Below are 23,816 nucleotides of genomic sequence, written 5' to 3'. Positions count from 1 at the left end.
TCTTTATATTGCATTGTGTGCCCATCACCCAAAGTCAAATCATCTGTCATTACCATATATTTGTCCCCCTTTAACCCCCCAAATAAACTTTATTTTAAAAAGAATACCATAATTCTATAAATTCACATATGACACACCTAGTAGTATTAATGAGTTAAATTATGTACAAATGGAAGTCACAATTTGTGTCCAATTATTCCCACAAATGGAAAGGTGCAGAGACAACTAAACTACTAAGGCAGAAAGCTTTAGACCACCATAACCAATTTACACATTTTTATTTTATTTTATACTTGTGTCTAAATGTTTAGATGGGAATTGATAAATTCACAGGGTAAAGAAATACACTGCCTGAATAATCAAAATTCCTTTTACTTTTCTTGTTCTGCTGTAGATAGCATCATCAGTAATGTTTCTACAAAATCGCACCATATGACAAGCTACCTACTTCCTTTGCCCTCATCACGCACCATAAGGCTTTTTGTTTTTGTTTTTTTATTTTTTTTAAAGGTTAATTAAAAAAAATTTTTATTTATTTATTCATTTTTAGAGAGAGAAGGGGGAAGGAGCAGAAAGCATCAACTCTCATATGTGCCTTGACCAGGCAAGCCTGGGGTTTTGAACCGGCGACCTCAGCGTTCCAGGTCGACACTTTATCCACTGCACCACCACAGGTCAGGCCCATAAGGCTTTCTGTATTGTGACTTCTCCAGGTTGAGGAAAACGGCAGTGAACTTGAGTTTTCTGGATATAGCTGATTTCTTCAAGAAAGGTGTTAGTAAGGAAAATATCAATATATAATCAGTGAAAGTAGTCTGTATATGATGTAATAGTTGTTCATAATTCTTTAAAGAAAAAAAATCTAAAGCTAAACAGGAACGACAGGGCTAAGATACACACTGGGAACCTCTCAGCACGCAGGGTTTATGGAGCAAGTCATTGCTGACTACAAGATTATCCAATGAAACCAGAGCCATTTCGGATCATGGGGAGAATTCTAAGGCATCAGAAGTAGCCAGTCAAGGATCTTCAAAGGGTAAGGACCCAAAGACAAAAAAACCAGAGTTGATGGCTAGGAAGGCAAGTTGAAGAGGAAATTAGACCCAGTGAAGGCAAAGAAAAATTTTGCTTTTCAGTAGAAAGATAATGAACTTGGGGACTGAAATCTGATTCAGGAAGTTAGCTATTGATCTTAGTCCCAACAATCAATCCTTTTGAATGACAGTTTCCCCATCTGTACAATGGGTACTTTAAGATCCACCAGCTTTTTTCATGGGTTCAGACCAATGAGAATTAAAGTCAATGATACAGTTGAGATCACTCTGTAAATGATAAAACACTATTCTTAGTAAATGGGGATTTGGACACTTTCTAAAAGTCTTAAGGAGAAAAGCCTGTTGAAGAAAACAATAAAATCACCAAATTTTTGACCCGGGATAGACCTTATTTCATAGCAGCTGCTCTGGGTCTGACTTATTTTCTGATGGAGCAGAAATGGGAAAATGTTGATTTGTTAACTAATCATGATACAACGTTATTACAGTATAATACATTTGTTATAGACTATTAATTAAACACCAGTCAGGGTAATCTATTAACCTTAAAAAGTAAGCACTGACTAAATACAACCTTCTACCTCATCTACAACATTTACACACATTTTATTAAGAAGAAACAAACATAAATAATTTGTTCTATTTATCATGATAAGTCAGTAGCAATCAGGAACCAACCTTATAGGATGTGAGGCAAAAGTAGGTTTACAGTTGTGAGTATGCAAAACAGAGTTTACTCTTGTATTATTATTTATTGATTAAGGTATTTCCCATACAAACAACTGTAAACCTACTTTTGCCCACCCTCTACAGCTTCAGTCCTAGGCAGGATGTTCAATGTATACATATTTACAAGTTATTAACTTTGTGTATCACTTCCACATTGCACATCCCCTCAGTAAAGCGGTAACTATTACTAAGCAGAGTTCAACAAGCATTTTCCTGTTTGTTCAGAGACTCAAAGGCAGGTCCAGACACACTGTTTCATTACAACTCTAAAACAGCAGTGTTGAGCTAGAGCAAAAGGCTTTGCAAAAGGCAGCATCTAACCTAGAGAAAACAGAGGGAAGCAGAAACAGACGGTGCTGACCTGTGCTATACTTGCCCTTATGTAGGGCTTGGTCCCAGTGGTGATATTTTAAAATTACAAGTAAGTCACAAAACTTCATATGGAAAGTGGAAAATGGTCCAGAATTCTTCTTAATCAAGGACAAATAGATTTCTTCTTTCCAATAACTCACCAGAAAGAAACGGGTACTTAGAAACACTAAGGGCTTCTTTAAATAACATTCAAAAAATATATATAAATTTTTTTAAAAAGCAAGAACAGAACAAAACGATGTTAAAACATAAGACTTTAACGATGGTTGCTATGTAAAAATGGTAAGATGTATCTCTATAACTCGTCATGTTTATATGTAAATTCTCTGGCAGATATAAATCCATCTTTGTCTTCATCTTCTTTATCAAAAATGTCCTCCACCAAAACATCATGATGACTTTCATTCACAACTGCACCATGCTTTTCAAACTCCTTCTTTAGATACACTTTAACCTACAAAAATAATAGGTCTCGTTAATAATTATAATTCATAAGATGCCCACCCGGAGTCAATCAATATCACAGGCTGGACTGGTAGCTCACCTAATGATATGTAACAACTACAGCTGGAGCTCAACTTACGACCACGATTGGTTCCGACAGACCGGTCGTAACACGATTTGGTCGTAAGTTGAGCAGGCTATACGTACAGTACTGTGAAATGATGTTATAAAAATCTTTAAGTCATATTTTACCATAATTTTCTTTCATTATTGTTATATATCATAATTTTCTTTGTTCATTTTATGCCATTTGTATCATCTCTACACCATTTTGTTTATTTTTACATTCGTCAGGTTTAAGTAAAACACTGTATTACCAGTAAAACTGGTTTAATATTTGCAAAGACAATTTCCTCTTGGTAGACATCTTGGGAGGGGTTTGATGAAAAATATCCAAGACATAAAACACAAATTGCTGTGCTGAGTCTGGGATAACGGTTGAAATGGTGCTGCGGAGATGGTAGTGCTGCCAGAAGCTGGTCCGCACTGTCATAAGCCCAGCTGGGCAAAGCTCAACGCTTGCGCTGCCAGACGCGGAGCAGTTGTGGCTAGCGATTGTGGTCATAAAGTCGAATGGTCGTAAGTTGCACAGGTCGTAAATCGATCAATATTTGTACTAAACACCTGCTCCATGGTATATTTCTAATAATAGTAAAAGAATTACAAAGACTTCTTTCTCTTGAAAACTTTTGCTAGGCCCTGGCCGGTTGGCTCAGTGGTAGAGCGTCGGCCTTGCGTGCAGGAGTCCCGGGTTCAATTCCCAGCCAGGGCACACAGGAGAAGTGCCCATCTGCTTCTCCACCCCTCTCCCTCTCCTTCCTCTCTGTCTCTCTCTTCCCCTCCCACAGCCAAGGCTCCATTGGAGCAAAGTTGACCCAGGCGCTGAGGATGGCTCTGTGGCCTCTGCCTCAGGCGCTAGAATGGCTCTGGTTGCAAGAGGGACGCCCCAGATGGGCAGAGCATAGCCCCCTGGTGGGCATGCCGGGTGGATCCCAGTCGGGCACATGCCAGAGTCTGTCTGACTGCCTCCCCGTTTCCGGCTTCAGAAAAATACAAAAAACAAACAAACAAAAAAAACCTTTTGCTATACTGCTAAAATAGAGACAAAGTATTGCTAAGCAGCAAAGATAAGGCTTCTACTATCTGAAAAACATCCAGTGAAAGTACACTACCTGTTCTGAATCTGAGTCTAAATAAAGCCAAGCGTTTGCAAGACTGTTGTCTGTCTTTCCATCCGTTCAATTATCCAGATCATGTTTTCTAACAAGGGCCAGAATTCCAGACATTTCTCCTAAAATCAGATTAAATGATGGCATTTTTAATGTAAATAAGCGTCTGGGAATAGTTCAAGCCGTGGACCTGACACAATCGTGCCACATGACCCTCTAATCTCAGAAATTAAAGCAAAACCCAGTCTGATGAGTGGTGCTGTGACTGAAGTTACTGTTTTCATTCAGGTATTTAAAGATGTAACAAAATACTGCTTCCAGTTAAACACTAGCTTCACTATAAGGGAATACAACCTGCATTTTAATTTTTAATCATATCCCTATTATTCCTCCTGTTAGATCAGCAACTTCAAATCCTCTCTCTTCCCTCTACCACCAACATGCAAACACCTAGTATACATTTATTTTAAAGATTAAGGTGATTTAACGTAGTTGTAAAAACAAAACAGAACAAAAGGATGATGAAACTATGGATTTTTTTTTTTTTTTTGACAGAAACAGAGAGAGTGTCAGAGAGAAGGACAGATAGGGATAGACCGGAAGGGAGAGAGATGAGAAGTATCAATTCTTCGTTGTGGCACCTTAGTTGTTCACTGATTGCTTTCTCCTGTGTGCCTTGACGGGGGGCTACAGCAGAGACAGTGACCCCTTGCTCAAGCCAGCAACCTTTGGGCTCAAGCCAGAGACCATGGGGTCATGTCTATGATCCCACGTTCAAGCCAGCTACACCGCGCTTAAGCTGGTGAGCCCATGTTCAAGCCGGATGACCCCGCGCTCAAGCTGGTGAACTCGGCCCTCCAGCATCCCAGTCAAACGCTCTATCCACTGCACCACTGCCTAGACAGGTGAAACTCTTTGGATTAATATGGATTAATATCTCCAGGGCATATTGTGTGAATATAGCAGGATGCCAAGTATGATGTATAATACGCTACTTTCTGTGGAAGAAAGGGGAAGCTTGAATATATATTCACGTTGGCTTGTATTTGCATAAAGAAATACTAGAAAAATACATTAGACACTAATAACACTGGATATGAAAGAGGTAGGTCACATAGTAGAAGAGGGGGGGGGAGAAAGACTTCTTGATAAATATCTTTTTAATTTTTTTAATTGGCTTGATCTTTCTGAACCATGTGACGATGTTATAGATTCAAGTCTTCTTAATTAAAGGAAATTAAAATTTTACCTCGGATCTAAGAAAGTTTTATGACTGGTAGCACTATGAGGTGTTGTAAATTTTGTAGCTGAGGCTCATGACCCAGCAGTTCATAAAAACTGAGCATATTTAAGACTGGCCATTAGAATGAAATTGATCAAAGCATAAAAAGGGATTTGATTTGTGACCACGCAAGCCAGATGCAGAGCATGAGTAGATTTTAAAAAATAGGGATAAAGATCTATCTTCATTTCCCAAAAGCAGCAAGACTAGGTCAGGTATGTATAACAATGGCCGAGAAAGCCTCATTAAATGACAGGAAGAAGACATCATCCTCTTCCCTACTTAAACTCTGGGACTTTGAGGAGTGTGGGAAAAGTCTTCTGCTGTGAAAAATGCAGACTGAAGTCTTTCTCCTGGTGCTAACCTCAACGAACCTGTTTGAGTGTGTGAGTTGCCCACTGCTGATAGTTAAGAAATCACTACAAAGTGCATTTAACAGCCAGTCTACAGGTTTAAGCAGAAACGGGCCACAGGAGACATTTCTCAGGACATCTATGTTTCTTATATAGTAACTCCAAATGGGAAAATTCTTGGCAAAATGATTTTTTTAAACACTCAGAAAAAGAGCAGGATACAGTCAACCTTAAGCATTGGGGAGAAAGGAAAAAATAGCAAAAGAACAGATGGTGTTTTTTAAAATCTATTTCTCTCCAAAAACAATGAGTTCCTTTAAAAAGTTCATTTTCAAAGCACAGGCATTGTAAGACTTATAAATAACATTTTACCCACATTAAAAATACATTTTCCACCTGACCAGGCAGTGGCGCAGTGGATAGAGCGTCGGACTGGGATGCGGTAGGACCCAGGTTCGAGACCCCGAGGTCGCCAGCTTGAGCAAAAAAAAAAAAAAAAGCTCACCAAAGCTCACCAGTTTGGACCCAAAGTCCCTGGCTTGAGCAAGGGGTTACTCAGTCTGCTGAAGGCCCGCGGTCAAGGCACATATGAGAAAGCAATCAATGAACAACTAAGGAGTCCCAACTCATGATTGATGCTTCTTATCTCTCTTCGTTCCTGTCTGTCCCTCTCTCTCTCACTCTCTCTCTCTCTCTCTCTCTCTCTCTCTCTCTCTCTCTCTCGGTCCCTGTAAAAAAAAAAAAAAAAAAAAAAAATTTCTGAAAGAAAGGAAGAAAGAGAGAGTAGGAGGAAGGAGGGGTCACCTCATGTTTAGAGAGTTTCCAGTCATCATTAAGGTCCATTTCTTGGAAGGATTCATGGGACCTTGGTCCATTTCGAATCTCCAGGAGATCAATGTTAAATATCAGCGTACTCTCTGGAGGTATTTTACCTAAAATGAGGAGAGGAAAGGTTAAGCTGTATTAAAAAGACCCCAAAGTTTAAGTGATAGAAAACTTACAGTACTGGAAAAAATATTCCTTTAAGTGAATTAAATGAAGAACCCTCCTAAGATTATCACATGATGGAAATTCCTTATAATCATATTTTACTGAAATAAAGAGAATAAAGAAAAAATAATCCAAACTAATAGATTAAAAGCAGTCTGTTTTAGGCTTGGCAATTAAAAATTGTTACATGCACACACACACACACAATGGCCTGGATATTAAAATTTCAAGTATAATTAAGGTATTACATATTGCATGTCAAAATGACTTCAAGTGCTTTAGTTATTTCAGAGTTAATTATAGTACAAGTGATTTACTAGCTCGGGTCTGAAAGTCCTGACCTAGAAACATATATAATACTGCCATTTCTACCAGTGAAGGCGGTTTATAATTGAGTGAGCTTGGTGTCACACTATCTAGGGTTGCAGCTTACTTTTGCCCCTCTCTAAGTCTCAGTTTCCCAACCTGTAAAATACAAGCGACAGTAATGCCTACCGCAGGAGTCTGCTGGGAAGATGAAGGAAGATACGTCCATGCAATATACTTATCATTATGCTTGATAGTAAGCTCTCCATATATGTTACTAAGATATCTGTTACAGGCTTCAGAAACAAATCAAACAGGATTAGCAATTTCAGAAAGTTAGAAAGTATCCCCTCTGATATATACCATTATACATATGTGTAAGAAATTGCAGAAGATAGAAGAAATTAAAACTCATTCCTGAGGAGCAAGATTAAAAAAACAAAACAAACAAAAAAAAACTCTTCCAAAGTGAAAAGAGCATTGTTAAAGTCCCAGGAATCTTACAAACTTAAAATCTTTTTTTCCTCTGGGAAGTATAGACAATTTTTTTCAACTGTTTCCTTATAACTATACCTAACATACAGGTCTGGGTACACACTATACATATGTCTCAGTCTCTCCATCCACAGACCTCCATGAAAGGGCATCTGGAAGTGCTACAGGGAACGGAACTTACGCTGGGTGCTGAGGCTTTCCCACGCCAGATCTAGACCGAGAAGGGGCATGCACTAGGTCGTCCAGAAAACCGGAATCTTCCCCCAGGCGGCATGCAAACGGGGCACTACCGGACTACAGAACGAGTGTTAAATACATATTCGCAGAATTAGTTTCATGGTGCTCAGTGCGAAGGAAATGACTCAGATTCAGATCTCTACTGGTTATAAAGTAAAAGCGAGTTAAAAGCAGTATGGCCAAGAGCGATGGACTAATACTATAGCATGTATTATATACTATATGCACATATTTATACACAGAGGTCTAAAAAAGGTGAGACAATAAAGATACAGAAAGGTGAAGAAAGACATTTGAACACCAGAGAATCCTCTTAAGAGCATCATTAATTAAAATACGGAATGAATTTGGTTAGTAAATCCCGTTCTATGCCTAAGAGTTACATAGCAAGTGCAAGTTCCATTTTAGAATATACAGTGCTTCCCATGAGACACTTATTTTCTTCCTAGGAAACTGTGATTAAGGCTCCCACTTTGTAAATGGTTTAGACCTAAGGATGCTGTGAAGCCTATATTCCTATTACATCAGAGTGGTTCTTCGACTGGTTCCAATGACTAAATTTTTTTTCTTCATAATGTAGGTAATACAGTGTGTCTGTAAAGTCATGGTGCACTTTTGACCAGTCACAGGAAAGCAACAAAAGATGAATAGAAAGTTGAAACCTGCACCAAATAAAAAGAAAACTCTCCCAGTTTCATACCTAGTCAGTGCAGTTCGATGTGGGCTCACGCACAGATTTTTTAGGGCTCCTTAGGTAGCTATCCCGTATAGTCTCTACAGACTCGTCACTGACTGATGGCCTACCAGAACGGGGTTTCTCCACCAAACTGCCAGTTTCCTTCAACTGCTTATCCCACCGAGTAATGTTATTCCTATGTGGTGGCACTTCACTTCGTTATAAACGCGCCAATATTCATGTTGCACTTTGATCACGGATTCGAATTTAGTGAGCCACAGAACACACTGAACTTTCCTCTGTACTGTCCACATCTCGATTGGCATGGCTGTGGGCTGCTCCGCTGTATACACGGTGTTACGTCATCATCTGCGCATGCGCACATACTGCTGCATCATCCTGGGAGGGTTTTCCTTTTATTTGGCGCAGATTTCACATTTCTATCGTCTTTTGTTGCTCTCCTGTGACCGGTCAAAAGTGCACCATGACTTTAAGGACACACTGTATATGCCTATTGCAGAGACTTTGGAAGCAATGGAACCAGAAATAAAAATAATTCCCAGCCCTGTTGTTAACATTCTTATTTCTTTGTGATTCACTTCATATGTGCAAATACTTTTTTTTCTAACACTTAATATCACAGTATAATACATACTGTAGCTTTCCTTTCTACTTTTATATATAGCATTATATCATGCACATTTGGGTATGATTTTCTTTTCTTTTTTTTACAGAGGCAGAGATAGACAGGGACAGACAGACAGGAACGGAGAGAGATGAGAAGCATCAATCATCAGTTTCTTGTTGCACGTTGCGACTTCTTAGTTGTTCATTGATTGCTTTCTCACATGTGCCTTGACCGTGGGCCTTCAGCAGACCGAGTAACCCCCTGCTGGAGCCAGCGACCTTAGGTCCAAGCTGGTGAGCTCTTTGCTCAAGCCCGATGAGCCCGCGCTCAAGCTAGCGACCTCGGGGTCTTGAACCTGGGTCCTTCGGCATCCCAGTCCAATGCTCTATCCACTGTGCCACCACCTGGTCAGGCATGGGTATGATTTTCTAAATCATTGCAATGCCAATTTTCAATAACTGGGCCCTATTTTATTTCGCTAAACCCTTCTCATTATACATTTAAGTTGGTTCTGATTTTTTTTTTGCCATTAGACACAACACAGGAATGGACACCTCTATTTACAAATCTTTCTTCTGATACCCAATTATTCCCTTAAGTTAGGTTACGATAAATTAATTATAGGATACATGCATATCTTATGCTTGAACCACCTTCTGGCCTCCTGGAAATGGCCCTTCAGAAAGCTGCAAGGTCTCCACTCAAACAACAGTTACATGTGCTGCCCTGGGACAAACCAGCAAAGGCTCCCTGGACCAGCTAGCCCGCTTGTTTCTGTTCTGCTAAACTCACTTTATGTCACTCGTTATTCTTACAGGTTCAAGTATCAGAAACTGTAGAAGCTTTGTTAAGGGAACCTTCAGTTCAGAGTCACACACAGCCCACATCTAAAACTGCATTTAATGCCTTGATAATCTATATTTCAAATGTTCATCAACACACATGTTGAATAATCTATCTTTTGGCATTATTAAAATAAATTGGTGAGTTTTGGTTGGGGAATGATGAAAAAGTTCTAGAGGTGGAAAGTGGTGATGTTTATACTGTAATATGAATGTCCCTAATGCCACTGGATGGTACACTTAAAAATGGTCAAATGGGCCTGACCAGGCAGTGGCGCAGTGGATAAAGCATTGGGCTGGGATGCGGAGGAGCCAGGTTGGAGACCCTGAGGTTGCCAGCTTGAGCGCGGGCTCATCTGGTTTGAGCAAAGCTCACCAGCTTGGACCCAAGGTCACTGGCTCGAGCAAGGGGTCACTCGGTCTGCTGTAGTCCCACGGTCAAGGCACATATGAGAAAGCAATCAGTGAACAACTAAAGCACCACAATGAAAAATTGATGATTGATGCTTCTCATCTCTCTCCATTCCTGTCTGTCTGTCCCTGTCTATCGCTCTCTCTGACTCTCTGTCCCTGTAAAAAACAAACAAACAAACAAAACAGTCAATGGTAAATATTATGTTATGTATACTTTATCACACACACACACACAAATGAAGCCACTATATTGGTGAACAATATTAATAGTAATGCTTTTTTCATTGTTCTCTCAGTTGGCCATTTAGATATGATGGCTTTAATTAGGCATTTCAAAAGATAATCAAGACATAATTACAAGTCCTCTTTTACTTCTAGGGGAAAGTAACTACAAGTATGCTAACTTCTGTCTCCTAATTTAGGAAAGAACTCTAGTGCTACGTAAGCATGCAGACCTGTTCTTACCTTTGCCTTCTTTTCCATAGCCCAAGGCAGGAGGAATGACCAGCTTTCTCTTCTCGCCCACACACATACCCTTCAAGCCCTGGTCCCAACCTCTGAGCGCCTCCAGGATGCCCAGGGTGAACCAAATGGGCTGACCGTTGTTATGTTTGTGACTGCAACAGAAACAAAACACCTCAGAACATTTCAGTAACTTTTTAAAAAGTGCTGTGGTGCATTGTTTGCACCCATAGTGGTTAAGTTTGAAATTAATAAAAATAGCTACACGCGCACACACACACACGCGTGCGCACACACACACACACACATACACACCACCTTTATAGTATACTCTAGGCTTGCCTGGTCAAGGCACATATGGGAGTTGATGCTTCCTGCTCCTCCCCTCATTCTTTCTCCCTTCTCTCTCTCTCTCTCTCTCTCTTTTCTCTAAAATGAAAAAACAAACTTTATAGTGTAATTCAATTCACTGCCCATATTTTAAAAATTTTTTAATTTATTAATTCTTTGGAGAGAGAGAAACATCGATTTGTTGTTGTTCCACTTATTTATATACATTCACTGGTGGATTCTTGTATGTTCCCAGACCATGCATTGAACCTGTGGTGTATCTAGATGATAATTTAATCAACTGAGCTACCCAACCAGGGCACTGTTCATATTTCTTGATGCAAATTTCATCCTGTTGACTCAGCTAGAGAAGTGCAGAGGGCATAATAATGAAAAACAACAACGTTTGAGCATTTACCATATACTAGGAGTTACCCCAAATGCTTTTTAAAACTCTAACAATGATCATATGAGGTAAGTACTATTGTTTCCTATTGTACAGATGAGGAAACTGGGCTTATGTGGGCCAGTACCTGACCTAACAACAAAGTTCAAGGTCTCAACCACAAAGTGATGCTGTCCCAGGCAGGCTACTAGGTTCAGAAAAGGGACAAAAATAGTTAAAAGTGGGAAGTTTGAGAGTTAAGAGTTTGGGAAGCAGGATGAGGTAAGGAGAATTACGGTCTAGACACATGGGTCCATATACCCACACGGACACTGCAAGTCAGGAGCGTAGCCTCTTCAAGACTGCCTACAAACTGTCTTTACAGGCACCCTGCTGATGGCTCTGACCGCTGGAGAAGGCTGCTCTTCCACCCTTTATCATCACTCAGACGCTGGCCCAGTTCTCTCTGCGGGGGTGTACTGTGGGGCTGTGCAGGAAAGCCTGGAGGAGTGGCCCCTCAAGGATGAAGGAAGAAAAGAATGGTCCAGATATGCTGCCTCATGAGCTGAAGGGAGGCCAGCCCCAGAAAACCAACCTGTGGAGCCACTGGAGGGCTTGAGGGCTGAGTTCCAGTTAGCTCCCTGTGGGTACAATAGGAGAGTGTTCTATTCAAGGGGAAGTCGCTCTACTAGGTTTCATGGGTACCTCGCTCACCAAGTCTAGGTAAAGGCCGTTACTTCCTCTTTTCCTTAATTTCGCCCCATGATCAAAGAAACAAAATGCCAACTGTAGAAAATCTGGGAAGGGTAGAAAAAAATTAAAAAGAAAGAAAGAATCTACCACCGAGAACTGACTCCAGTTTTGACACAGTTGTCACGGCACATAGGCGAAGGTTCTAGAAATGACAAACACACTTTATAAAATGATCAATTTATGGGACTTCTTCATCATTCTCAGGGGAGGCAGTTCCTCACCATTGTCATGGAGGTTTCATGACAATAGTCCAACAGTTCCCTCATCAAATTACTAGACTTGAGTCGCAAACTGCTAAATAATGTCCCATGATCTTAGTCCACAGTGGTTTTGGTTTCTGAGACCTGAAAGAAATCAGTCTGGGTCTAAAAGCGATCAGACTAAAAATAAGAATACTATTGGAAATTTAAAATGCAAATCATGGCCCTGGCCGGCCCTGGCCGGTTGGCTCAGTGGTAGAGCGTCGGCCTGGCGTGCGGGGGACCTGGGTTCGATTCCCAGCTAGGGCACATAGGAGAAGCGCCCATTTGCTTCTCCATCCTCACCCCCCCCCCCCCCCCGCCTTCCTCTCGGTCTCTCTCTTCCCCTCCCGCAGCCAAGGCTCCATTGGAGCAAAGATGGCCCGGGCGCTGGGGATGGCTCCTTGGCCTCTGCCCCAGGCGCTAGAGTGGCTCTGGTCGCGGCAGAGTGACGCCCCGGAGGGGCAGAGCATCGCCCCCTGGTGGGCAGAGCTTCGCTCCTGGTGGGCGTGCCGGGTGGATCCCGGTCGGGCGCATGCGGGAGTCTGTCTGACTGTCTCTCCCCGTTTCCAGCTTCAGAAAAATACAAAAAGAAAAAAAAAAAAAGAAAATGCAAATACGATTGGGCTACTGAGAATTCTATGGCAAGATGTCACTTTGGAACTTTCCGCAAGGGCTAACAGAGTTCAGGGACGATACCCATTCACTTCTCCAAAACCTCACAACAGACTTGATCGGAATGCCCACGTTTGATGGATAGATAAGTGAATGGACAATGATGGAGAGAAGCCAACGTTTTTGAATCTCCCTAGTATCAAGCACAGGGCCTAACATAAAGGAAATGTTAAATAAATACATTTTGGAATGCAACTGGTAGAACCAATGCCTAATTGGAAATGATTACACTTAGAAATCTTTTGCATGTTGCAATTTGTTTATAGAACAGAAATAATGATAGTATAATCATCTGAAAATCCTTCACTGTAGGCATTGGATTAACCAACCATAACCACCGCCACACCTATCAATTAAATCTTTAAACGTCCAAAAAGAAACAAATGATGAAACAAATCATGGTCCTGTGTCTTGACCAATGTCATCTGTCAGAACAAAAGGATAGGACAGTGAACTAGCATATACATTATCCTACAACAAGCAAATAAACAATTGTGTTCTCTACTCGGTAAGTTGCTGTGAAAAGTTTCATGTCAGTTTTACCTACACCAAATTAAAAATGGAACTGAGTCACTTTCCCTCAGGAATGAAGTTTGAGAAATGAGAATTCTTTTAAGTTTTTTCTATGTCTAATGATACTTGTAGATATTTCTGCAGTATTTTAAAGATTCTAGGTCTGATTTTTATAATAAAAAGTAACTGCTCTATCTTGACTACATGTTTTCAGTAAAACCTTCAAAGGTTTTCTTATATAAGATTGGCATTAAAGAACTGCGTTTCCCCCAAGAAGGAAAGATATTTCGGGGGGGTTTTTTTAGAGAGAGAAAATTTGGTGATGCTACCTTTCCTGCCGTGGCGTAGGTGGGTGGGCTCTTTATTGTTTTACCTGCAGGGTATACTTACGTGGAGTGAAATAAAGAGCCATCCTTTTCTAAGTAGCCTTCATAGTGGACCAACATCAAATCGCCCCCTTTGGTCTTGCGATGGCAGATGAAGGGCTTCTGGAGCACTTCGACCTTCACTTCTGGCTCAGGGATCAGAGCCCCACTCAGAGAAGTGACTAACAGAGTCAGCATCGAGTTCCACAAGAAAAGCCTCATGTTGCTGCAGCAGGAAAAAAGTTCCTGCAAAAACCGAGAAAGGACCCCGGACCTCATAGAGTTAAGAATGTAGTTGAAGGCTTAAGGACAACAGCCTCGGGCAAGTTCATGACTCTCCCTTCCTAGCAGACGTGGCACATTCACCATCGGCAACTTTCCCACGCACTGCCAACTCTCCTCTAAAGAGTTAAACCAAAACCCGGACCGGAGTGGCTCTTACAACGTGGTCGCCCAGGAAATACGGCCTCCCGTTGGCTTGCAGTGTTGTCCCTCAAGCGCCTCTCAAGCCAATGACACTACAAGCATGCAATTTACAGCCCGCCGGGCCAGAGTCGCGCTGCTGCAAACCACTAGGAGTGGTCCTAGAGCCCGGCCGATTCAAGAAGTCCACAACCTCGAACCTGGGGAGAAGTGGGGCGCGGTGCTAACCGGAAACTCCCCCGACCGATTTACACGTGTAAATACCCGGGCTGCGAGTGCTGGGAAGAGTCCTGGGGCCTTGTGAAAAAACGGTAGAGGTTTCCGGAAATACTCCTTTATTCTCCCCGTAAGTGAGAAGCCCCCAGGATTGCACAATCTAAGACTCCTGCTATTGCTTATTATTTAACTTACGGTATAAATGATAAAGACTTAACACAGAGCTGTCGGGCTCACAAAGCGCGTTCCAGTGCGTGAACCGTACTACATTACCAGTAAGGCAGGTTCTTTTATCCCATATAAAGATTAAGCATATTTAAATTAAACAAGATTAAGGGTCCTGCTTAAGGTTATTCAGCCCCAAAGCTGTTGAGCTCCGCCTTCCAACCAGGTTTTTTGATGAATTCTACAACACCGCATAAACTTTAAGTATGGCTACTAATAATGTACCTACCACTTAGGTACCTTGTACAGGTGTTCTCCCTGTACAAGGACAATTAGTAACTTCTATCGAGAATAAGCACGTGCACACCTCCGCTTTAAAGAAGAAAGAGAATCCCATAGGCTTATCTTAGTTAAAAATGTTTTAGCTTTACATTTACCGTCTAATTCAAAAGCAATGCATGTTCATTATAGTCGATTTCGAAGAAACTGGAAAGCACTAAAGTAGGGTTTCCAGTTAGAATGCAGGAACTGAATTAAATATGAATTTCAGACAAAACAACCTACTGTTCTGTTTTCATTTGCTAAACACAGCAACGTTAACACTAAAGAAAAATAAAGGGGGAGGGGAAGATCGTCTTTAACGCCACCGTTCGCAAATAATCTTAACATTTTGCTGCATACCTCTGACATATGCCTAATGTAATTTGGATCACATTGTACACTTTGTTTCGTAACCTGATCTTTCCGCTCTATTGCAAGAATGTAATTTGCGAGAATGCAATTTATAGTCCCGCTGGAGCAGGAATCGCCGGGAGGCGAATCGCTTCCCCTGCTGGAATATCCTTAGCAGAGAAGTTTCTCACACTTTCATATGCAAAGGAATTCCCTCGGGATCTTGCCGATTTCGATTATGGAGATCTGGGCTAGAGGCAAGATTCTGAAATTCTGACAAGCTCCTCGGTGATGCCAGGGTAGCTGACCGTGGACCGCATCTCCGGTAGACAGGCCTTAAAATTCTGACAACATTCTTGACACTAGCCACACAGCATTCTATCGTGAAATTCCCATCGTCTCAGTAAGCCCTGTTGTTGGGTACGTCGAGTGTGTGGGATCAATGGGACAGACAGCCTTGAATTCGACGGGGGACTAGAACCCAGGGGCCAACCCAAGGGGCCAACGTTAACCTCCAACATCGGGAGGTGGGCTCCGACCCATCTACAGCACCATTAACAGTCAGGAGCGTGTCACACACTGGTCCCAGCGGCTCCCCTCCTTTTTAACCCAGCTCTGTCTCCCCAGCTAGCCGCCCAGGACTCAATTTCCCTGCGGGCCTCTCTGGCTCCGTCAGCTCCACCCTCGTCGTCGCTGCCAAATCCCGGAGTGGATTTTTGGGAACGTGCGCGGGAGCGGTGCACTGGGCATGCGCGAGTGAGCCCCGGGCCCGGCGGGCCGAAGACTCAGGGAGCGCGTGGTGGCGCCGCCAGCGCCCGGCTGCCTCACTGGCAGCGCTTTGGATGCTGCAGCCGCCGCTCCGGCCCACCCAGGGTCCTAGCCCGCTGGCGGAGGCGCGCCAGCCCCTGTCGTGTCCTCACGTGCCCAGGCCACCGCAGTCACCCCGCCCCCGGGCCGACTATGTGAGACCGGCCGGGCGTCCCCGCACTGGGCCCGGGCGCCGGGAGTGGGCGGCTCGGCAGCGCCCGGCGATGGCCCTGCTGCCGGAGCTCGTCGCCTCCTGGGGCCTGGAGCAGTGAGGGGCTGGCGAGCGAGGGGCGAAGCGGCCGCTGGCGCCATGGAGGGGGTGCTGTACAAGTGGACCAACTATCTGAGCGGTGAGTGGGGGGCGCGCCTGCGGCCCCCGGGCCTTTGTCTGCGCAGCTGGAGGGCGACGCGGGACGCGCCCCCTGGGGGTCAGGGTCGCCGCCCCGGCAGGGACCGTGGAGACTCGTGCGCACCCGGCCTATTTCCCCAAAGCGCCTCACCGACAGGGCAGTGTCCCCCGTGCTGTAGGGACACATTCCGCTGTTGGGGCTGGGTGAGGGTAGTGGCTGCCCTTTCGCTTCAAGGAAACCCCGGAATCCTGGGATTGGGGTGACTTGAAAGGCACGATGCCCTCGGTGTCAGCGGGAGCGGGGCGCTGAATCCTGGCGGAGGAGCTGACCTCGCCTGGCCAGCAGATGGGTGGGACGTTTCAAATCACTGCCCACTGTAACCGGGAATTCCAGAGGGAAAGGCCCTTTTTCAAACAAGGTCCCCAGTGCCAACACTTTTCCTTTGTCACCTTTAGACTCGTCCGCATGCAGACCTCGAGTTCCATCGCAACAGTTTCAGAAGTCCGAGATTTGCACCAGGCTTTGGTTTCCTCCTCACTGGGCATTTCTTTTTGTTTTACAGACTCAGAAAGTACCATACAATCAATCAATGCAAATATTAGCTATTGTTTTCTTGTGCTGCTGAGCAGAATGGCTTAAAAATAGTAGCCCACCCCTTTCCAATTTGTGGAAGTACTTTCTTCGTATTTTGAGGTTATGACTATTCTTCAGCTGTGAATATGATTCAGAATAAGCTTTTTTTTTTTTCATTTGTGCAGCCAGTATTTGATAAAAAATAAAAAAAAACCTCTGTATGCTGACACTTTTTTTGGAATTAAAAAGGCGCTAGGCACTTTTTTTTGGAATTAAACTTTTTATTATGGGAAATAAGCTAGGCACTTTTAATTCTAATAGCAATGTATGTTTGAAACCAGAAATATTCCCAGTGTCTTCTAGAGTTGGGGAGATATATTTTCCCATCCTTATAGGACAGTTTTTTAAAGGTTGTAGTTGGTGATGCTCTGGGGTTTTTAGGGACAGCTGTGTCCGGGAGGATTAGTTGGTGTAGTGACTTTGATGAGGTTACACAGCACAGCGAGTGCACCTGTTGGGTGTACCCACAGTCTCTTTCCTGTGCACAGTGTGGTTAGCTGTGAGTTCTCTGTATGTTTCCTGTAATCATTAGTGGAGACTGAGTGAGGAGTGGTGTTTTAGAAGACCTGGCGTTTTCTTCAGGGACCTTCATTGATGTCAAGCGATTACATTAGGTATGGCGAACTCATGGCTGGACTTCCAGGACATGTCAGAGGCTGATTAACACTCTACCAGCCTAAAGGGAGATGTTTGATCAGGTAGTTTTCCTTTGCAGTTGTCTTCAAGCTCTGAGATGTATGGATCTTATGCCTTTGAGTAAAATTTAGTAGCTGGTCTTTCACTCCTTTACATCACACGTGCTTTTTAACTTTTTTTCTTTTATCCTCAGTATTCTTCCTTCTTTTTCTCCAGCTCCCCGCCCCCCTTTTTTTTTTCTTTCTCTCTCTCCTTTCTCATTCTTCTCTCTGTATAGACAGTTCAGTTTGTTGGTACAGCTCCTACTTTTGAGTCATGGAATGCCTTTTATCCTTTTCTGGCTGTGTTTTGTGCTATCCTTCAATAGAGCAAGATTTCTCTAGAAGGATCTTTTGGACTCTTTCTCACGTGATGGCTGTACCATCTGCTCTGAGCCTACTTGTTTCTTCTTCTCCAGGTAAGAGGAGTTAGTTCTGAGTGATGCCAGGGTGAAGCCCCGAAGAAGAGAGGTGCTGGAGTCAGGGTCCTCACACCCGCTGCTCGTTCCGTTAGCCACGGGCTGCCCGTTGTGGGCACACTGCTTATAGAAGCCTGTCACACCACTGGGCTCTTCTCCTGGATATGCTTAGAATTATGGTTCCACATTTTCTATTACATTAGGAGGTAAATTTAATTTGGAAAGGAGCAGGGATAACCTGGGAAGAGCAAATGCATTCGTGTTCCTTCCGCCCTCCTGTGTGAGTTTCTCTCTCCCCAAAAGCACATTATGTGAATGTTGATGACAAGCTTGGATGGAAGACATCATGACATTCTCTTCTTCTGAAGCTCATTTATAAAAATGACATTTTTTTATTTCTTACGGTTTTGCACATAGTAACTTTAAAATCCACGTAATCTCAAGTCCGAGTTTTTGTTCATTCGGAGTTTTTCCGCAAAGGGAGTATATAATATAACATCTGTAGTTTGTGTATTCTGTCGTGCTCGTGGCTGGATATGGAATGCCCTGCGTCCAGTTGGAGTGGTGAAGTTAGGAAATCAGATTAGCAGCTATTATAATCCTTTGAATCCTTGGAGCATGTTGTTAATTTCCTTCACCACCTACTCTGAGCTGGGCACAGGGTAAGCCCCTTTGGACAGGACAGACACAGCCCCTGCCTTCCTTGAGCTTACGGTCAGGAGTTTGGGGGAGAAGGACTTTCACTGGATAAGGCATAAGAAGCATGTTGCAAGTGTGTGTGATTTGGGGAGAGGGGAAAGGAGAGGCTCTCCAGGCTGTTGGGGAAGGCTTCTTTGAAGGAAAGAGGCGAGAGAGCCTGACTGATAAATGGAACTAGCTAGGGACCCGGGTGGGGAGGCCAAGGCGGAGTGCCGTTGGAGCTGTGAGGAAGAGCTTTCTGGGCGCCGGGAATGTCGGTGTGAAGGGCCTAGCGCAGGATAGAGACGGTGAGTTTAAGGAAAGGGAAGATGTGCATGGCTGCGGAGGGAGGAGGGAGGGGACGGCCCATGGCTCTCCCCCACAGTCTACGAGACCACAGGCCCCCCTCTCCCTCTGCTTTATTTACTAAACGCTAAAAAATTTTAAAAAGCCAAGAAAATAAAATATGAGTAGAAACCTAAAAAAAAAAGGAAAGAAAGAAAAGAAAACCCACATGGCTGGAGATCTGAGAAAAGTGAGGCTCCAACAAGGGGTGGATGGGAGACTTGGTGCTGTAGGCTGCTTTAGAGACTGTGGAGTGATTGTGTGCGTGCGTGTGCGTGCGTGTGTGCGTGCATATGCACGTGCGTGTGAGCAGGAGAAGATTGTTTAAAAGTTTAAAGCTTACCTTGGCTGCATTTTTGTATTTTGCTAAATAATGTAGTTGTTTTGTGAGTTTTGGGAGCTTCCCTTGCTTCTTAAACTAATAGGTATCAACATCAGTCCTTGAGAGTACCGTGAATTGCTCGCATGGGCGTACCACTGAAATACGGGAAGAGAAAGGAAGAGAAGCCTCTTTTCCTTAAGGCACTACACACACCCAGGTGCTCTGCGCCCCTCAGAGAAAAGTGGGAAAACACTGCTTATGTGTATTTTCTTCAGCAGTTCTGAGCCAGCCTGCCTTGTGTGCAGCCAGACGTTGGCCATTCTGGGATTAGTGTCAACTCCTCTCTTCAGATATTAGAAGATTAAACCTGCGATGAAAAGGCGGGGGATTAGACGTTTCACAAACACCCGTACTATTGTGTGAGACATAGTGCTAGGCACTGGATGTTTGTAATTTGTATCTTTCAAGCCCGGAAAGTTAGTGGAGGGGTATTACGTGAGCATGGTTGACACGCATGCTCTCTAGGAGGACACTAGGCGAGGAGCCAGAGCCCTGCGGTCTGATACCAGCTCTGTCACTGCCTGCTGCAGTCAGTGGCACCAGCTCTGAACATTAATGTCTTCCTCTGTTAAAAAAAAAAAAAAAGGAGGAGAGAGAGATTTCTCAGTTAATATGTATAAGAATAATATAAAACTTCACACACATTTCAGGCCCTATTCTAAACATTTTACATAGATCAGCTCCTTCAGTCTTTATAGCAATTTTAGGAAGCAGTTGCCTTTATTGTTCCCATTTTCCAGATGCAAACATTGAGACTCAGGGGAGGAACTGGCCCAAGGTCACCCGGTAAGTGGCTGCAGAGTCAGTTCTCCATTACACGATACTTTGAGAGGTCCTTCCTCCTTGGTCATTATGTAACTCTAGCTGATTCATAAGGCACCTAGATCTAAAGTATGCTGACCTAGAACTGCAGGCTGTATTTGGGGGTGGCAGGCGGGGAGGGGCGAGGGAGCCAGGGAAACTTCGCCCAGCGCTGTGCCCGTGTTTCAGTTTTCTGAGCTGGCTGCGAACACTCTCCTTTGCAGTCTCAGGTCTCTGCTGCCCACTCAGCAGATGCAAGGGCCGCCGCCTGAGCTCCCGCCAGCTGCGGGCTTCCTGGGCCCCCGGAGCAGGCCGGCCATAAGCACTTTGCAGCACTGCATTCCAAAAATAACAAAAGCTTGCAGCATGCTGACCAGATGGTTGTCTGAGGAGGTGCTCTCATTCTGCTCACCCCCTCCCACCCGCCGGGCACACCTGGCACGCTGTGGAAACGCTGCCAAGAGGGTGTCTGGGATGTGAGTGATTCAGAGTGAGAATCTCATGGTCTCACGTCACCGGTCAGCCTTTTTGTTTGTTTATTTGTTTTAACATCTTTATTGAGATAATGACACACCTGTCATAAATTTCACCCATTTAAAGTATGCTAGTTAGTAGCTTTTAGTCTATTTAAAGAGTGCAACCATTGTCCTAATCAATTTTAAAACACTTGCTTTATCCCAAAAAGAGCGCAGCAGCCGTTAGCAATCTCTGCCAGCCTACCCCGCTTGCCCTTGGCAACCACTCATCTGTCTGGATAAATTTGCTTCTTCTAGACATTTCATAGAAATGAAATCATACATTGCGTGGTTTTTCATGGCTGGCTTCTTCCACCTAGCATAATGTTTTCTGGGCTCATAACTGTTGTAGCGTGTCTGAGTACATCGTTCCTTTTTATTAGTAAACAATATGCTGTTGTATAGAGATACCATATTTTGTTTGTCTGTTCATCCATGGATGGACATTTGAATTGTTCTGTTGGCGGGGGGACGCTTATAAAGTGTTTTCCACAGTGGCTGCACCATGTTACCTTCTTACCAGTAATGGACGACTCACATTCCTCCACATCCTCACCAACGCTTGTTACTACTGTCTTTGTTATTATGTCCATTCCAGTAAGTTGAAGTGGTTTTGATTTATATTTCCCTAATGGCTAATGACATTGATCATCTTTTCATGTGCTTTTTAGCCATCTATATGTCTTCTTTGGAGAAATGTCTGTTCATATCCTTTGCCCATTTGTTAATTGAGTTTATGCTTTCATTGTGGAACTATGAGAGTTCTGTATTGTGGATAGGAGTTTATCAGGCATGACTTACAAATATTTTTTCTTATTATGTAGATTGTCTTTCACTTTCATGATGGAATCACTTGCAGCACAAATGTTTTTAATTTTGATGTCCAATTTGTCACTTTTTTATCTCTTGTGCTTTTTTTTTTTAAGCTAGAGAGAGAGAGGAATGGAGAGAGATGAGAATTATCAACTCATAGTTGCATCACTTTTAGTTGTTCATTGATTGCTTCTTATATGTGCCTTAACTGGGGGCTCAAGCCGAGCTAGTGACCCCTTGCTCAAACCAACAACCTTGGCCTCAACCCAGCGGTAATGGGGCCAGTTTTAAATTTTTTTTTATTGATTGATTTTGAGAGAGAGAGAGAGAAAGAGAGAGGAGAGAGACAGGAAGCATCAACTCATAGTAGTTGCCTCCCGTGTGTGCCTTGACCAGGCAAGCCCAGGGTTTTGAACCGGTGACCTCAGCATTCCAGGTCGACATTCCATCCACTGCGCCACCACAGGTCAGGCAGGATCATTTTTTGATGATCTTGTGCTCGAGCCGGCAACCTTGGGGTTTTGAACCTGGAACCTTAGTGTCCTGGATCAGTGTTCTATCCACTGCACCACCACCAGTCAGGCCTATTTCTTGTGCTTTTAATCTCATGTATTAAACCATTGCCTAACCCAAGGTCATGAGGATTTACTCCTGTACTGTTTTTCTGAAATTTTTAATTTTATCTCTTACAGTTTTAGGTCTTATGTGTTTTGAGTTCATTTTTGTGTATGATGTAAAGGTACTTTCTTTGCACATATATCCAATGGTAAACTATTTTATTCCTGGTTTCAGTGACAGGGCTCTGGACCAGTGTATTTCAATGACCAAGGGCAGAAGCCCTGCATTCAAATTTCTGCTCTGCAACTTACTAGTGCTGACACTTTGAGCAAGTACTTACTGTCCCTGAGCCTCAGCTTGCAGGTGACAGTGAGGATAATAGCTGTTTCAGGTGTGTTATGAATATGAAATGAAAAACATCTACTGCTCACAAAAATGAAGGGATATTTCAAAATGAATATGAAGCTATAAAATATCCCTAATTTTTGTGAGCAGTGTGTATGAACTTGCCTGGGACATAGTTCACTTCAGGGTAGGTTAATTGAATAGTTGTTTTAATTAGTGCTAATGCCAGAAAATTTTAATTTATATATATTGTCTGTGTGCAAATTGTGGCTCCTCATAGCTTCTGAGAGTATAAATATTTTGAATTCCTTAAATCCTTCTTTTGGAAGTTGGATGGGTATAAATTATAAAGGAAAAGATACACATAGACCATTAGAATTTTGTAATTGAGTATAGTCCTATGACAGTCATCTTTATGGATGAATGATGATAACAGATCATGTAACTCTGTGTAGCACTGGTCCGTACTTTTGTTTCCTGCAAAAACTAATGAATATTTAATAAGGAACATGAGATGTTAGTCTGTCGTCCCATTGGCACTCCATCAAAAGCAGCATCTGCCTTTTCATTGATTTTGATGCGTGCTGTTGTTGGAGGTGTTAGGAGTCATCCACGGAGTCTCAGGTCATTGAAGTGGTCTGTGGACTGAAGAAGCCTGGAACCATTGTTCTCGGACTGCACTCTGAGTATTTAATCTTTACCACTTCCTATTACTATTACTGTTCTCTGTTTAGAATTGAGCAGAAGCCAGTTAAATTCCATTAGGAATAGATTTGAGGCAGACAAAACTAACAAAAACAGGCAGTGGAGCTATTGTTGGACACAAGACAGATGAGTGAGATAGCAGGGAGGGTAAGTCCCCGAATGACCCTGATGCTTGGGCATTCCTCTTTCTGGATCCATTTCAGGTTGGCTGTGGAGGATGGGACAGTACTAGGACAGGTGGAGAGATGGGTACTATCTATAGAGTTCTCCAGAGAGAGGCCCAATCTTTCTCAGTATTTCTCTCCCATCAAAGGAAGCAAAAAGTAGTTTGCTTGAGAGTCTACTCCATATCCTTCAGATAGAATTGTTCCTGCATAGTCCAAAGCAAGGATGGCTCTGCCTTGATAGTGTGTGTGTGTGTGTGTGTGTGTGTGTGTGTGTGTGTGTGACAGAGAGAGGAACAGATAGGGACAGACAGGAAGGAAAAGAGATGAGAAGCCTCAATTCTTTGTTGTGGCACCTTAGTTGTTCATTGATTGCT

At 43.2% G+C, this 23,816-nt stretch overlaps 2 protein-coding genes and 1 non-coding gene across 6 annotated transcripts in view; 2 read left to right on the top strand and 1 right to left on the bottom strand.

The window, feature by feature from the left end:
• Nucleotides 1-261: 261 nt before the first annotated feature.
• On the bottom strand, nucleotides 262-14,163 carry FKBP14 (FKBP prolyl isomerase 14). The gene is made up of 4 exons (XM_066354127.1): nucleotides 13,800-14,163; nucleotides 10,518-10,669; nucleotides 6,269-6,396; nucleotides 262-2,610 (listed from the first exon to the last, which is right to left on the bottom strand). Exons 1-4 carry the CDS (start codon nucleotides 14,051-14,053, stop codon nucleotides 2,452-2,454), a joined length of 693 nt encoding a protein of 230 aa, XP_066210224.1. The 5' UTR covers nucleotides 14,054-14,163; the 3' UTR covers nucleotides 262-2,451.
• On the top strand, nucleotides 3,357-3,432 carry TRNAA-UGC (transfer RNA alanine (anticodon UGC)). Its single transcript has one exon. It is a non-coding gene; the product is annotated as a tRNA-Ala (tRNA).
• A 1,855-nt stretch (nucleotides 14,164-16,018) lies between the features above and the next one.
• Nucleotides 16,019-23,816, top strand: part of PLEKHA8 (pleckstrin homology domain containing A8) — a 57,145-nt gene continuing 49,347 nt past the window's right edge. For all 4 annotated transcript variants that reach the window (XR_010747546.1, XR_010747545.1, XM_066354441.1 and 1 more), the window contains exon 1: nucleotides 16,019-16,407. Coding sequence is in view for 2 of the 4 variants with exons in the window: in XM_066354441.1 (XP_066210538.1) it covers nucleotides 16,368-16,407 (40 nt within the window). In the remaining 2 variants the exon portion in view is untranslated. The remainder of the gene's footprint in view (nucleotides 16,408-23,816) is intronic.

Source organism: Saccopteryx leptura, chromosome 12, assembly GCF_036850995.1.
Source record: "Saccopteryx leptura isolate mSacLep1 chromosome 12, mSacLep1_pri_phased_curated, whole genome shotgun sequence".
NCBI lineage: Eukaryota > Metazoa > Chordata > Mammalia > Chiroptera > Emballonuridae > Saccopteryx > Saccopteryx leptura.
The sequence above is the reverse complement of the archived record's forward strand: the minus strand, read 5'-3'. Positions and strand labels throughout refer to the sequence as shown.

Bases quoted from the DNA above. Each gene is read 5' to 3' on its own strand.
- FKBP14 (XM_066354127.1), bottom strand. From the start codon at position 14,053: ATGAGGTCCGGGGTCCTTTCTCGGTTTTTGCAGGAACTTTTTTCCTGC. The intron at 10,670-13,799 runs GTAAGTATACCC...TTTCTGTTGCAG, and splicing joins GGCTCTTTATTTCACTCCAC to TCACAAACATAACAACGGTC. The intron at 6,397-10,517 runs GTAAGAACAGGT...TCCTCATTTTAG, and splicing joins CTATGGAAAAGAAGGCAAAG to GTAAAATACCTCCAGAGAGT.